This window comes from Capricornis sumatraensis, chromosome 7, assembly GCF_032405125.1.
Source record: "Capricornis sumatraensis isolate serow.1 chromosome 7, serow.2, whole genome shotgun sequence".
Taxonomy (NCBI): Eukaryota; Metazoa; Chordata; class Mammalia; order Artiodactyla; family Bovidae; genus Capricornis; species Capricornis sumatraensis.
The window spans coordinates 105709931-105723248 of record NC_091075.1 but is presented as its reverse complement, the minus strand read 5'-3'; the positions used below and the strand labels follow the sequence as shown (position 1 = coordinate 105723248).

At 47.8% G+C, this 13318-nt stretch overlaps 1 protein-coding gene across 2 annotated transcripts in view; it reads right to left on the bottom strand.

Annotated features, from left to right (window-relative positions):
• The window catches only part of CRMP1 (collapsin response mediator protein 1), a 64527-nt gene that overhangs the window by 37935 nt on the left and 13274 nt on the right, over positions 1-13318 (bottom strand). The window contains exons 4-6 of one of the 2 annotated variants that reach the window (XM_068974858.1): positions 8645-8695; positions 3579-3586; positions 3111-3199 (exon numbers count right to left, since the gene is read on the bottom strand). In XM_068974858.1, the coding sequence (XP_068830959.1) occupies positions 3111-3199; positions 3579-3586; positions 8645-8695 (148 nt within the window). The remainder of the gene's footprint in view (positions 1-3110; positions 3200-3578; positions 3587-8644; positions 8696-13318) is intronic. The other variant, XM_068974857.1, reaches the window with a different exon arrangement.

Here is a 13318-nt window from a genome sequence, read left to right as displayed (position 1 = left end):
TTCTAACCAGGCAGATCATCGCCTTTTTACAAACCCTCTCTCATCTCTTGCCAACAACTCGTGAGGGAGGAAGTATTCACATTTTACAAAAGAGGAAAACGGAACTCAGAGAGGGGCGGTAACTTGTCCAAGGCCACCCAGCGAGTCAGTGTTGGGTCTGGATTCAAGCTCAGATGCCTTCCTTCTTCCCTTCCACAGAAGCAGCAGGTTCTCTCCAAACTGGGATTAAACTAAATGGGACCCCCAATGAGCCCCCATGAATTAGGAGGAGGACTCCCTGAGTGGTTCTCAGTGGCAATGTGGATGGAAGGAGAGGAAAGAAAGGAAGGAACTCAGAGAAGCAGAGACCAGTCCACAGCCAGCATCACCCTCACCACCATTCAGAAAAAAAGTCCTCAGCCATCAGTATCTGATTCTCCAACGCTCAGCAAATTGGATGGAGCCCTTGATGAATCATAAGAAATGCTGCACAAACATAGCTGAATGGCTTTTAGTAAAATTTGGTGAATGGCCGCAAGATGAAAGGATTCTTAGGGTTTAATCAGAGTGAAGAGGAATAACTGAGCCGCCTCGTGCCAGGCAGTTCCTTGGGCTCTCCTCACTTCCACGCCTCCTTCTCAGCCAGCAGGGACCTGGGCCCCACGCGACCATCCGAGACTCTGTAAGGCATTCAGACATAGTCACTTGCTCTGCTTAGTAAGGCAAGAAAGGCACCTCCAGTGCTTAGAAAGCTTTACAGCAACAGGGTTAAAAGTAAAAGGCATCTCCTACGAAAAGCTGATGAATCTTGGATTTACAGACACTGCTAATTTCCTGAATACCCTGGGTGACCTAAGTCCTAAGTTTCCAGGAGTTCACGCAAACAGCAAGCACTTAATAACTGCAGCCCAACCTATGAGCACAGGCTCCATCTGCTCACATCCTGGACTGCAAGTCTTCCAACCCCCAACTGCACATGGCCAGTGGGAATAGTGGTTCCGTGAAAGGGTTCTCCATGTCACTATGTCCTTCACGCTCAGGACCCCAGAGGCCTCACATAAGTGGGGAGCTCAACGCGGAGCGGTTGTGTCTCATCTAAGCTGCAGTGACTCAGAAACCTCACTTTACCATGCATCTCACCACACTCCACCCTACCCCACCATCCCTTTATGGTTCCAGGCTATACCATGCCTGAGACCGAGGTCCCCACCTTCTGATGTCTAGGTTTGTATGTTACACTTGCTTCATCAACACTCTGGGGTCCCATCCATCCCTGGCACAGTGCTAGGCCCTATGGGATGGCAGGCAATGACAAGATCTCTCATCGGCAGCAAGGGCTTTGGCGGAGGTGGTGAGGGGAAGGTGGGCACGTTCAGCACAGAGGAACAGTCTGGGTTCTGGAAGGCTTCCTGGAGGAGGAGCCACACAAGCTCGACCGGTAGGACAAACAGGAGCTGGGAGGCAGGGGCATGACATGAGGATGGGGGAGGGGCAAGGCATTTCAGATGGAGCATTTATGGATGCAAGTTTCCCAGGGGAGAACTGCTTGGCAAGTTCTACAAAGGCCATTTTTAGTGCAGACGGAACTGGGGGAGGGGGAGGGAATAAACTGGAAGAGGTGAGGCCTGAGCTGGACCGGAAATGGTCAGATCCATTCAGGATAAATTGGTGGGGGGTCAGGCAGAGGGAGGCCGGGAAGGTCTCAACGCTGCCCTTGGCACCTACTCCTCACAGATGGTCCCTTAACACACAAGACAATCCACAGCCTCCTCCTCCTCATCCCTCCTCTTCCTCTGCCCCTTCCTCCCTGTCCTCCTTCTCCTCCCCACCAACATCATCATCATCAGAGGATACACGCCCAGGATGGATCCACCAATAAACATTCGTTCCTATTTGAACTTGACCCTGCTCACACCCCCTCTGCCTTCTTTCCAGGGCCAGCTGCCCACGTTGGATCCGAGATGATCTCCAACTCTGCTCTTCCCAACTCCAGAGGAAGAGCCGAGCGGCAGAGCAAAAGGTGGAAACCATGTAAAAGCCACTGTCTGGTGTTAGGGGCTGAACAGTGTCCCCCAAAGCCCACATATTGAAGCCCTAACCCTCAGTAACTCCGAATGTGACCACGTTCGGAGACAGGTCTTTAGAGGGGTAATTAGGTTAAAATGAGGCTGTTAGGGCGGGTCCTAATGCAATAGGGCTGTTGTCCTTTTAAGAAACAGGGGGGCAAACCAGAGGCATACACAGAGGAAAGGCCACGGCAAGATGGCCATCTGTGGGGGTGGGTGCGGGGGAGGAAGGCTCCAGAGGGAGGGGACATAGCTACGCCTAGAGCCGATTCACACTGTTGTACCGCAGAAAGCAATACAGCATTGTAAAGCAACTACCCTCCAATTAAAAATAAATCTAAAAAAAGAAGGCGGCTGTCAGCAAGCTAGGGAGAGAGGCCTCAGGAGAAACCATCTTGTTGGCACTTCAACCCAGGACTTTAGCCTCCAGAACTATGAGAATAAATTTCTCTTGTGTAGGTCTCCCCATCAGGGGTATTGTGCTCTGGGAGCCCACCCAGACTCACACTTCTGGGATGTCCTACACAGCTGAAGAGCCAGCCAGCCAGGAGAAGGCACAGGAGAACTCCAGAGTTCCAAAGCATGTCTTCCCTATACCAGACAAGAACCCTGCCTGGAGGCCAAACATGCCTCCTTCTCTACTGGCGCCCTCCACCCAATTCCAGAAACTGCGGGCAGGTAGGGAAAAAAAGCTTAGAATCTAGTCAGGTGTGCTAGGCTGGAATTGGTCCCTTGCCCCTAACTCAATCTGCAACGTGGAGCAGCCACTTGCCCCCCGGGGCCCACCACCTGCCAAGAACAGAAGGGCCGGTGTGTGTGCTTCACAGCCTCTGTGGGCCTCACGGCCTGTGTGAGCACCATGGCAGGGAGCCTGTATCGTCATGGGGTACACAGCAAACACCATCCCCTTCTCCACCCATGGTTTGTGCCTCCCCACACGTCTCCATCCCTGGGAGTCAGAGCCAGCACACTTATTCTGGGGCAGAATGCCAGCCTTCTACTTCCTCTAAGGGCTGGACAGCTTAGGGAGATGGGCTCCTTAAAAGGTGTGTTTGGTCCACCCACTTTATGAGTCCATCTTCCAGGTAGACGTCAGCGTAGAAGGACTGGTCATCGTTGATGATGCGTCCGCCCTTGATGAGAAGTCGGTCACTCTGAAAAGCCAAGCAAAGTAGTAAATGTCATTATAGAAAAGCCAAGAAATGCTTTTTTCTAACTTTCAACATAAAATTTTCAACTCTTTTCTAAAGTAAAGAAATGGCCTTAAAAAGCCCCCTGTGAGCCTTCATCCAGATTCTTTCAAGACTTCATCCTTCTCCTTTCACCTCTTTCCCTCCTTAAACACTGGCTTTGCATTCACTGAGATATTTTAAAGCAAATCTCAAACATGGTATCATTTCATCCATAAATGCTTTACTACATAATCTGTTAGGCAATTAAAAAAACAGCAACAACAACAAGATCTATTATCCCAACAAACCCAGTCATCAATTCCTTCAGCTCAGTTAATAACAAGACCATGTTCAATTTTACTTGATTGTCTCAAAAATGTCCTTTTACGCTGGGGTATTGTGACGAGGAAACCACCTGAAGTCCCCAGAGCACATCCAGCCCACAATTCTCTGCAGTCCACTGAAATCTGTACCACCTCCTCCTCTTTTTAAATGTCATTCATTTGTGGAAGAAACTGGGTCATTTGTAAATAGAACAAGAATTTCTTCAGGCATTATTATTGAAATTAACAAAACTCAATTTAAAGACATTTTCAAACAAGTGAAATGGCCAAAAAAATAAAGTGACATTCCCCAGGAAAAACACCACCAATCAGTGTTCTGATGTTTTTTCCCGATTTCCCTCTACTTCCGTTCTTGTGATCCTAGCGCACCTGGTCATTCACTGACCCGTGCACCCATCAGATACTAGCCCAGGAGCCTGGAAGAACAGGAGAAGAATGAGCTCTCGTGGAGCTGGTGAGGGACCGACAGAGGTTTAACAAATCTGGGAGTATGTTGGGTTCAAAAAAGGAGAATTATAGGGTGCCCATCATGGGCACAAAGCAAAAGGGCTGCTGACCTTACTGGGGAGTCAGGTAAGGCAAGCTCAGATCTAAAAAATAATTCCAGATAAGTTGGACCAAAGGGTGAGGAAGAAGGCCAGTAGGGTGAGTGCTAAGTGCCTGGGCAGGAAGAACGGACCTGACAAGGCCCAGAGGTGGCAAAGAATATAGCCAATTCTAGGAGCTAGTAAGAACACACAGTTGTGTCCTTTCTGCATTTTACCATAAGCCTGTCTCAAGTTATTTCATTTAAGGGGTTACAAAATATTTCATTTTATGGATACACAATAGACTGTTAATTATTCCCCCATGGTTTTCAATGGTTCACAATGATACATATTTCTACAATGAACAACTTTGTGTATAAAGCTTTTCTTTTAATCTGGACTGTTTGTTAAGCTAAATTCTCAGAAATTGAACAACTGAGTCAAAAAGTATAAACCGTGCTTGCATCCCTTGATAAATATAACTAGACTGCTTTTCAAAAGTACCTCTCCAATTTGCCATTCTGAGACCACCAAAACACCCCTGGTTGTCATTAATACTTGTTAACTTGCGCTTCTTGGAGGCTGAGAACTTTTTCTGCTACATGTCCATTTACTGTTTGTGTTACCTCCTAGCTGGAGATGTGGTGATGGACAAAGCACAGCCTCTGCCCTTAAGCCCCACCCCTTGGATAGGCAGCCAATTGGTACTGTTATGGGAAATAGTAACAACTCAGAGTCGCCACCTCAGACGGAGGGTCTTGCATGGGTTCTTCTGAAAACTGAGCCTGAGATGATTCTAGAGGCAAGCAGTGATTCTGGGAGGTGATTCCAGGAGGTGGAGTAAGGGAGGCAGGCTTGGAAATCCAATACAGGGTACCCACTGATCCAGCTACCACAGGGTACCCAGTGAGTAACTGGGGCTAGATCCCACCAGGGCCCCCGGAGAAACCCTCTACAGATACAGAATGCACCTCAGGTGGGTCCCAGTGGTCCCTCAGCACTGACCACGAGAGGAAGGCAGAGGATGCTGCATAAGCCTAGAAAAGAAGGCTGTCACCCAAATTAAGGAATCAGCAAATGGAATGCATGCATGCATGCGCACGCAGTCATGTCCAGCCCTTCCCGATCCCACGGACTACAGCCTGCCAGGCTCCCCTGTCCATGGAATTCTCCAGGCAAGAATACTGGAGGGGGGTTGCCATTTCCTACCCCGGGGGATCTTCCCAACTCAGGGAGCAAACCCACATCTCCTGCATCTCCTGCTAGTGGGTTCTTGACCACTAGTGCCATCTGGGGCTTCCCAGGAGGCTCAGTGTTAAAAGACAAGCATGGGACACAACTCAGTGACTAAACAAACACACTAAGGAATCAGCAAAGGCTTGCTGAGCAGAAACAGAGCCTACAGCCCGCTACGCAGAACCCTCTAGTGGGTTCTTGCATCAGTGTGTTTCCTCCAGAGTGAAGGCTAAGTTAGTGAGACCTACTTAATCTGGACTCCTATGTAGGCGAAATTCACTCTCTCACTTGCACCAGGCAGCTCTCTGCTCAGTGTCACCTGAGGGTCCTCCCCTTGGCTGGCTTGTCTGGGACACCTTACATCACCTACTCATTTGAAGGAAGAAAAAAGGGGTCTCGTCTGCAGACCCCTCACCTCTTACCCACTTTATGTTTACACAGTTCTTAACATAGTACATCTGACATAGCCTACATTTACATGTGTTTATCAATGTGCCTTGTCGCATTGACATCAGAGGTGTGTTTCCCCACTGGCTGCATCAGATACCACTCACAGGGAACCAATTGCACTCGCGTTACTGTGGAAGGATGGGAGCACCTACAGTTGTCCCTGCAGTTCCCTCAGAGACTTGATTCCATGAGGGCAGAGATTTCACCTGTTTTCTTCACTGCTGGGTCTCCAATAATTTGGGCACAGCCTGGCAGGAGAGATGAACGGATGAATGCCTGAACTAATTCTCGAAGGATAACTGCGTAAAGATGGAGAGAAACCCCCAGGCCCAACCACCCGCCTCTTATCTTTAAGACAGAAGCCAGGACCAAAGGAGAGAGCCCTGGGCACTGCGTATCCAGAGGCAGAGACACACTGCTGTGCAGTTTTCTTGGGCACTGGAAAGCAGAGCAATGTGACTCATTGGCAGCTGGTGCCTGGTTTCTGGAACACGGTCTCCCGTGCGCAGCCGTCTGCCTCGTCACATTTAATAGAGGGCTTTTCAGGCTAATCCTGAAAGGTGGTATTTAATGCACTGTACCCAGAAGATCAGCCTCACCCAGCTCTGCTCTTCCTAGAATCAGATGTTCAAAACCCCGCCCGCCCCCCCAGCTACCAGCAGATACCATGTGTAGCTACCATCAGGGTACTGGCTCTTGCTGTTCTCAGGGGCCAGCCTATTTCTAAAACCAATAAGCTCACAGCAGAAGGCAAGAGCTGATGTGACTTCTTTTTTCTTCCTTCAAATGAGTAGCGTGCTTGCCTTTCAACTGACACTTTCAAAAGCATGTTCTTTGGAACTCCAGCCCAGCAGGGTTTTAGTAGATGTTGATCCAAAAGGGGATTCCCAGGTGCAGCGAGTTTAGAAAATTCTGGGTTAAAGAGATGCAGAGATGGTTTTTATGTCAGGAATTCCCAGATCCTTTACTGCTGATGTGTAATGTGAATATTCAAGAGGGGAACTGAGTTGATCTGTTCCAAATTTAGGCCCTTCCCATTCTGTGGGACACTTGACAAAGATACTTTTTCTCAGAAGACATCTCAGGAAATGTGCTTCATGGCTGTGGCGCTCTCCATGCCTGCTTGTGCTGAATGGTTCTCAGGGAATGTGAGGTTCCACTGACCTCAGATGGAAATGGAGCTTGAGATGGGCTGATCTCCCAAATTCACAAACTCAACATGGGTGGAGATCTGACCCAAGGTTTCCTAATTTCCTGTCCAGCGTTCACTCCATCAAACACTCTTTTGTCCCATTTTTAAACGTGTTCACCCATTTGGGGGCTTCCCTAGAGGCTCAGCAGTAAAGAATCTGCCTGCAATGCAGGAGGTGCCGGAGATACAGGTTTGGCTCCTGGAAGAAGGCATGGCAACCTACTCCAGTACTCCTGCCTGGAGAACCCCAGGGACAGAGGTGTCTAGTGGGCTACAAAGAGGTTCGCAAAGAGACACGACTAATGTGACTTAGCACACACGCACATGGTAGAAGCCATAACTACCCGTCATCAGATGCAATTTAGAAAGAACCTGAGGCTCTAGCTCTCTAGGACTCCCTTTCTTCATGCAGGAAGTGTGAGTGAAAAACCCTACAGAGCTGTACTTCCCTCCAACAGTAAATTTTATGACACATAATTTTGAAGAGTTTAATAAAAATCACACATTAAAAAGGAAATACCAATATCCTGCCTCTCCCAGGATTACCACAAGGAGCAAACAGTCAGAAGATGTAAACAATCACAAACTCTGTACAAGACTCACTATTTATTTATTTTTTTAAGACTCACTATTTAAATACCAAAATGAAATACCTCATTAAAAATTCAACAAAATCTAACAACAAGGGTATGTCAGAGACTGCCCACTTCTTCCCCGGTGACAGCAGTAACCTAAAGAGACTTACACTCATCATGGTTCACAGCCTTGGATCAGTGTTGTGTAAGAACAAACGTTCAGAGTCAGATGCAGCTTCCAATCCCTGCTCATTTGCTACCCATGTGACTTAACCTGTCTGGGCCTCAGTTTCTTCATCTATAAAATGGGGATAATTGTCCCTTCCTCATAGGGCTGAGGGAGAACCCCATGGGGTATGTATATAAAATGCTTTGCCCAGGCCTGCCACTGGTGAATACTCAGCAAAGTTACACATTGTTTATTCTTTGCCATTTTCTGTAGCAGAAATTACACTCAATAAATATTTGCTTAAGAAAACAGTACGTGCAGCTAAAAAAAAATCTTGCCCATTAGGAATTCTCAGGCCAGTGGGAAAGACTGAATCATAACCAGACCTTTGCACCCCAGTGTGGGAAGGGCTTGGACAGAGGGGTGGTAGGAGCAGAGAAGGCCTCCACTCCAGCCCTTCCAGGAGAATCGTGCTTATTCTGAGCTTGAAGAGTGAGGAATTAGGCATGTGGCAAAGGAGAGAGGTGGAGAAGGGAATGGCAATCCACTCCAGTATTCTTGCTTGGAGAAGCCCATGGATGGAGGATCCTGGCAGGCTGCAGTCCGTGGGGTTGCAGAAAGTCGGACACGACTGAGCAGCTAATACAGACAGAGGAGATGGTAGAGGGAGGCAATAGCAGGGGACAGGCATGGGTCAGGGGGTTCCAAGAGCGCTCCAGGGTCTGTCAGTGGTTTCCTCTGGCTGAAGGAGGAAGCTGGAGAGGCAAGCAGGTCCAGGCTCACAGGGGCTCTAACGCCACAAGCAGACACAAGGCTGGGCTGGTCACGATGGTAATGACGATCATGAAAAGGCTTTCACCAAGGAGGAATTCAAGCCCACCAAAGCTTCTGAACTGGGACTGCCCACACTGGGCAGAAGTGGGAGAAGAGACACTGATCATCTGCACAGCTTCCTTCAAGCTGGGATTTCTTAGTGAGGGTATGCCTCAGCCATTTTACAAATTGTATCACAGATCTTGACTTTTGACCTAGAAATTCAGTGCTGGGAATCTGTCCTCAGGATAATATCCCAAACAGGGTCAAAGAATTATCCACAAAGAGGTAAATCAAAATGAGTGACAAGATACCACACCACTAATGGCCTAACACTCAGCTACCAAAATATCCCCAGGATTTTATTTATCTATTTATGGCTGTATGGGTCTTTGCTGATATGCACAAGCTTTCTCTGGTTGTGGTGAGTGGGGGCTACTTCTCTTGCTGCAGCCCACGGGCTCTGGGGGCGTTCAGGCTGCAGTAGCTGCGGTGCACGGGCTTCACTGTCCTGTAGATCCTAGATTCCCAGACCAGGGATTGAACCCACGTCCTCTGCACTGGCAGGCAGACTCTTAACCACTAGACTACTAGAGAAGTCCCTCCCCAGGGATTTTAAAGGATAAAGCACAGTGCTAGAGAATAAAATGTTAGGTGGAAAAGCAAAATACCAAGCTCTCTACATGGTAGATCTTTCTGGTAGTATCTGACTCCACCCAGTGCAGGCTTTGGGGTGCTTCCCCATGTCCCCATTGCCCCTTGTGCACCCCTCCCCCACAATGCTCATCACACTTCATGGTCATTGGTCATGTGCCCATCTCCTGCTAGGCTGGATACCCCTCCATTCCCAGAAGAGCTCCTCTGTGTGACTCATCTCCAAATCCCCAGGGACCATGCAGGGCCCTTACAAAGTTTTTAGCAAATGTTTGCTGAGTGGGAGGGGAGGAGGTGACAGCCAGGAAGGAAGGAGAAGAAAGAGTGTTTGAAAAGACAAAGGGCATGAGGAAAGAACAGTGAAATAAAGGAGTGATAAAGAGGGAAGGAAAATGAATGAAAGAGGGAAGAAGGAAAGGGAGGAAGCTGGGGGAGAAATAATGAAAAAAGGAGGACAGAGTGGACTGACAGATCCGAAATCTCTGTTTTATGCTTTTAACATTCCCCGGAAGTCTAACCCTGCTGCCTGGGAACAGGAGCTTGCTTAGTGCAAATCCTGTTCAATACACGTGAGGTTGTTCAATATGGGTGGGGCCCGCCTACACCTTGGTGCTGGGCAGTCATCACATCTCCATGGCCAAACATCGTGGGGAGCAGAACAGGAGCACAGAGAACGGAAGGCTTTCTTCTCCAAACCCAACCCTAATCTCCCTTCCAGCCCCAACTGCGAGGAGAGAGTAGGTGTTGGCAGGATGCCTTTGCTCTCTTCATGAACATCAAGTACCATGTTGAATGCCACTTACGAAAATTAGCCTTTACAGTTTCCGATATTTCTACCCACACAACAGCAAAATAAACAACCATCAGTTAGGAGGGGAGGTCTGGATCACACTGTATCTCGTGTATCACTTTCCTGAGGGAAGCATGAAGCCTCCCTGAATTCTGTTCTCCTTCCTGCATGGTGGGAATAAAGTCTGTCATTTCCAAAGTAAAGTTAGAGGAACAGAAAACTCATTAAGCTCTGGGGAGCTTTAGAAGAAAAACAAGGTTCCACTCTCATCAAACCAACCACTTACCCCAAAGTCACTAGTTTAGCAACCTTGGCTGCTATCTGGAAAACATTAGAGAGTGAAAGTTGGTATTACAGAGACAGAGAAAGGCAGTGACTATTTCACCAAGGAGAGGATGTTTGAGCTGGGTTCTGAAATATGAGATGCTCATGAAGTTGGAGGAGGGCATGGCAACCCACTCCAGTATTTTTGCCTGGAGAATCCCTTGGACCTAGAAGCTTGGCAGGCTACAGTCCATAAGGTCGGAAAGAATTGGACACAACTGAAGTGACTTAACACACACACACATACACACAGACATAAAGCAGAAAAGTGGAGGAGAAGTGGAAGATTCCAGCAAAATAAATAGTATTCACATGGCCACAGTTCTGAAGTTTTCAGGTTCCATGAAGTAAATGAGGACTGGAAAGCAGTACTGTATGCTGTCCATGGTCCTGAAACACCACTAGGCACCTGGAAACAGATTTCCTGAAACCCTGTGATGAACTGTGGTTTCCCTGGAGGCTCAGATGACAAAGAATCTGCCTCCAATGCTGGAAACCCAGGTCCTATTCCTGTGTCTGGAAGATCCTCTGGAGAAGGAAATGGCAATCCACTCCAGTATTCTTGCCTGGAGAATTCCATGGACAGAGGAGCCTGGTGGGATACGGTCCATGGGGTCACAGTCAGACACGACTAAGCAACTAACACTTTCACTTTTTGATGCTGAAGATCTGGCTCCCTCCTACCTCACCCATCCATGGAGTTCTTCACTGCTTTTCTTTCTTAGATCACGGCGTATCTGTAATCTTTATATTCCCACAGATCAAAAACAATCATGGATTATGCTTCACATTGTACGCAACAGCTGGTTTCAAGTACATCTCACTGAGTGCCACCGTTTCAATACTTTAATTATTCCACTCAAGAAATCGGGGGGAGAGCCTGTGACACCCCATATCCCCTCTCCTACCATGCTTCACTAGTTCACACACTGGAATCTGGGGCCAGTGGATTTTGTTGTTGTTCAGTCTTGAAGTCATGTTTGACTCTTTGCAAGCCCATGGACTGCAGCAGGTCAGGCTCCTCTGTCTTTCATGATCTCCCAGAGTTTACTCAAATTCATGTCTATTGAGTTGGTAATGCTATATAACCATCTCATTCTGCTGCCCTCTTCTCCTTTTGCCTTCCATCTTGCCCAGCATCAGGGTCTTTTCCAATGAGTCAGCTCTTAGCATCAAGTGGCCAAAGTATAGGAGCTTCAACTTCAGCATCAGTCCTTCCAATGAATACTCAGGATTGATTTCCTTTAGGATTGACTGGTTTGATCTCCTTGCAGTCCAAGGGACTCTCAAGAGTCTTCTTTAGCATTGCAATTCAAAGGCATCAATTCTATGCTCAGCCTTATTTTTTGGTCCAACTCTCACATCATTACATGAATACTGGAAAAACCATAGCTTTGACTATATGGACTTTTGTTGGCAAAGTGGTGTCTCTGCTTTTTAATACACTGCCTAGGTTTGTCATAGCTCCCCTTCCAAGGAGCAAGTCTTTTAACTTCGTCAGTGGATGAGTGAGTGCCAAAAATAGGGGTATTGGCTTTATACAAAGAGGGCAACTCCATCCACTTACAGGCTGTAAGTGTGTAGAGGTTTTGATCAGGCTGCCTGATTTATCAGTGGGAAGGGGCTCAGAGTAAATAAATGACAAATTACTCCTTGAAAGATGAAGAACCTTTTTGTGTCTGAAGGGCAAGCACAAAAACAAGTCTCAAAAAGGTAAGGGACGTGCTTGTCCGTGCATTGAGTGCAGGCAGAATTGCTTTCTCATAAGGTAAGGAAATGTCAAGGTGAGTTCTGAAAGTTCTTAGCCTTTTAAACTCTACAAGCCACTGACTGACATTAAGTCACTGACTCACGCTTGCAGCTCAAACATTCAATTGGACAGACAGCTATGCCCTCCACTCATGCAAGTACAACTCACAACATGGCACCAGAGCCTAGATAATGCTGCAAACCCAGCATTGGGATTCCAATCCTAGTGGTTTTGTCAAGATTTTCAATTGCCAGATCTAGTTTATGGGACAGGATTTTATGTTATTAACAAATACCTCAGACGTTCTTGACGGAGACCTTCTGTGCTAGACTGGGTTCTTTCTTTCACATTCCTTCCTGCCCTCCCACCCTGGCCATGCTCTAGTATGGGTGCAGGGCTCTCCCAGTCGCACCGACTGTGGGTGTGCCTGCATGACTCGCTTTGACCAACAGACTGAGAGTGGATGTTGAGTGCACCAATCTGAGCATAAGCTTCAAGAGGCGGGTGGGTTTCAGCTCAATTTCTTAGAGAGTTCGTCCTCCACCATGAAAACCACAGGACCCAAGGAATGATGCCTTCTTCAGTCTGAGTCTCAGAATGGGATGCTGTGAGGAGCACAGCTGATTCAAACAGAAACCTGAAGACAAGTCTAGCTGAGTCCAGCTAAGCCTCTGCCACCCACAGACCTGAGAACAACAGGTAACTCTTGTTGTAAGCCACAGGATTACGGGGTTGTTTGTTATGCAGTATTATTGAATCAAAGTGAACTGATACACCATCCAAAACTTGTGCCAGGAGCCACAGCCCCAGTAGCTGCTGTCTGATTTTCTAGCTCAAATACTTTATAAACCTATGACTCTGTTCCTACCCCTAATGACCAGATCCCTCTTTCTTCTAGGCTCCCCTCCCAGTTGTCCCAACCAGCCTCCCTGCAGTAGCAAGAGCTACCTACAGTGCAGCTGCATGCTCTTATTAATTCACAAAAATCATTTGCCTTTGGTTTTGCCTCAGGGGACAGCCTGTCAGCCAGCAGCCCTTTGCCACACTTTCCAGGAAAGCAGCCCTGGAAGTGGCAACAGGCCTGAGACTGAATGTAATGAACATACATTTGTTCTCCGCCCGCATGAGGAGAGGACACAGTGGCATCGCCCTCCTTCATGAATCAGAAATACAGGTGGTCTCCAGGGGCTGCAGGATTTTCTGTGAGCTCAGGCCCATTTCCATGGCAACTGCAATTTTAACAGCGAGATCTCAAGTTCCACTGTACCTAACAGACA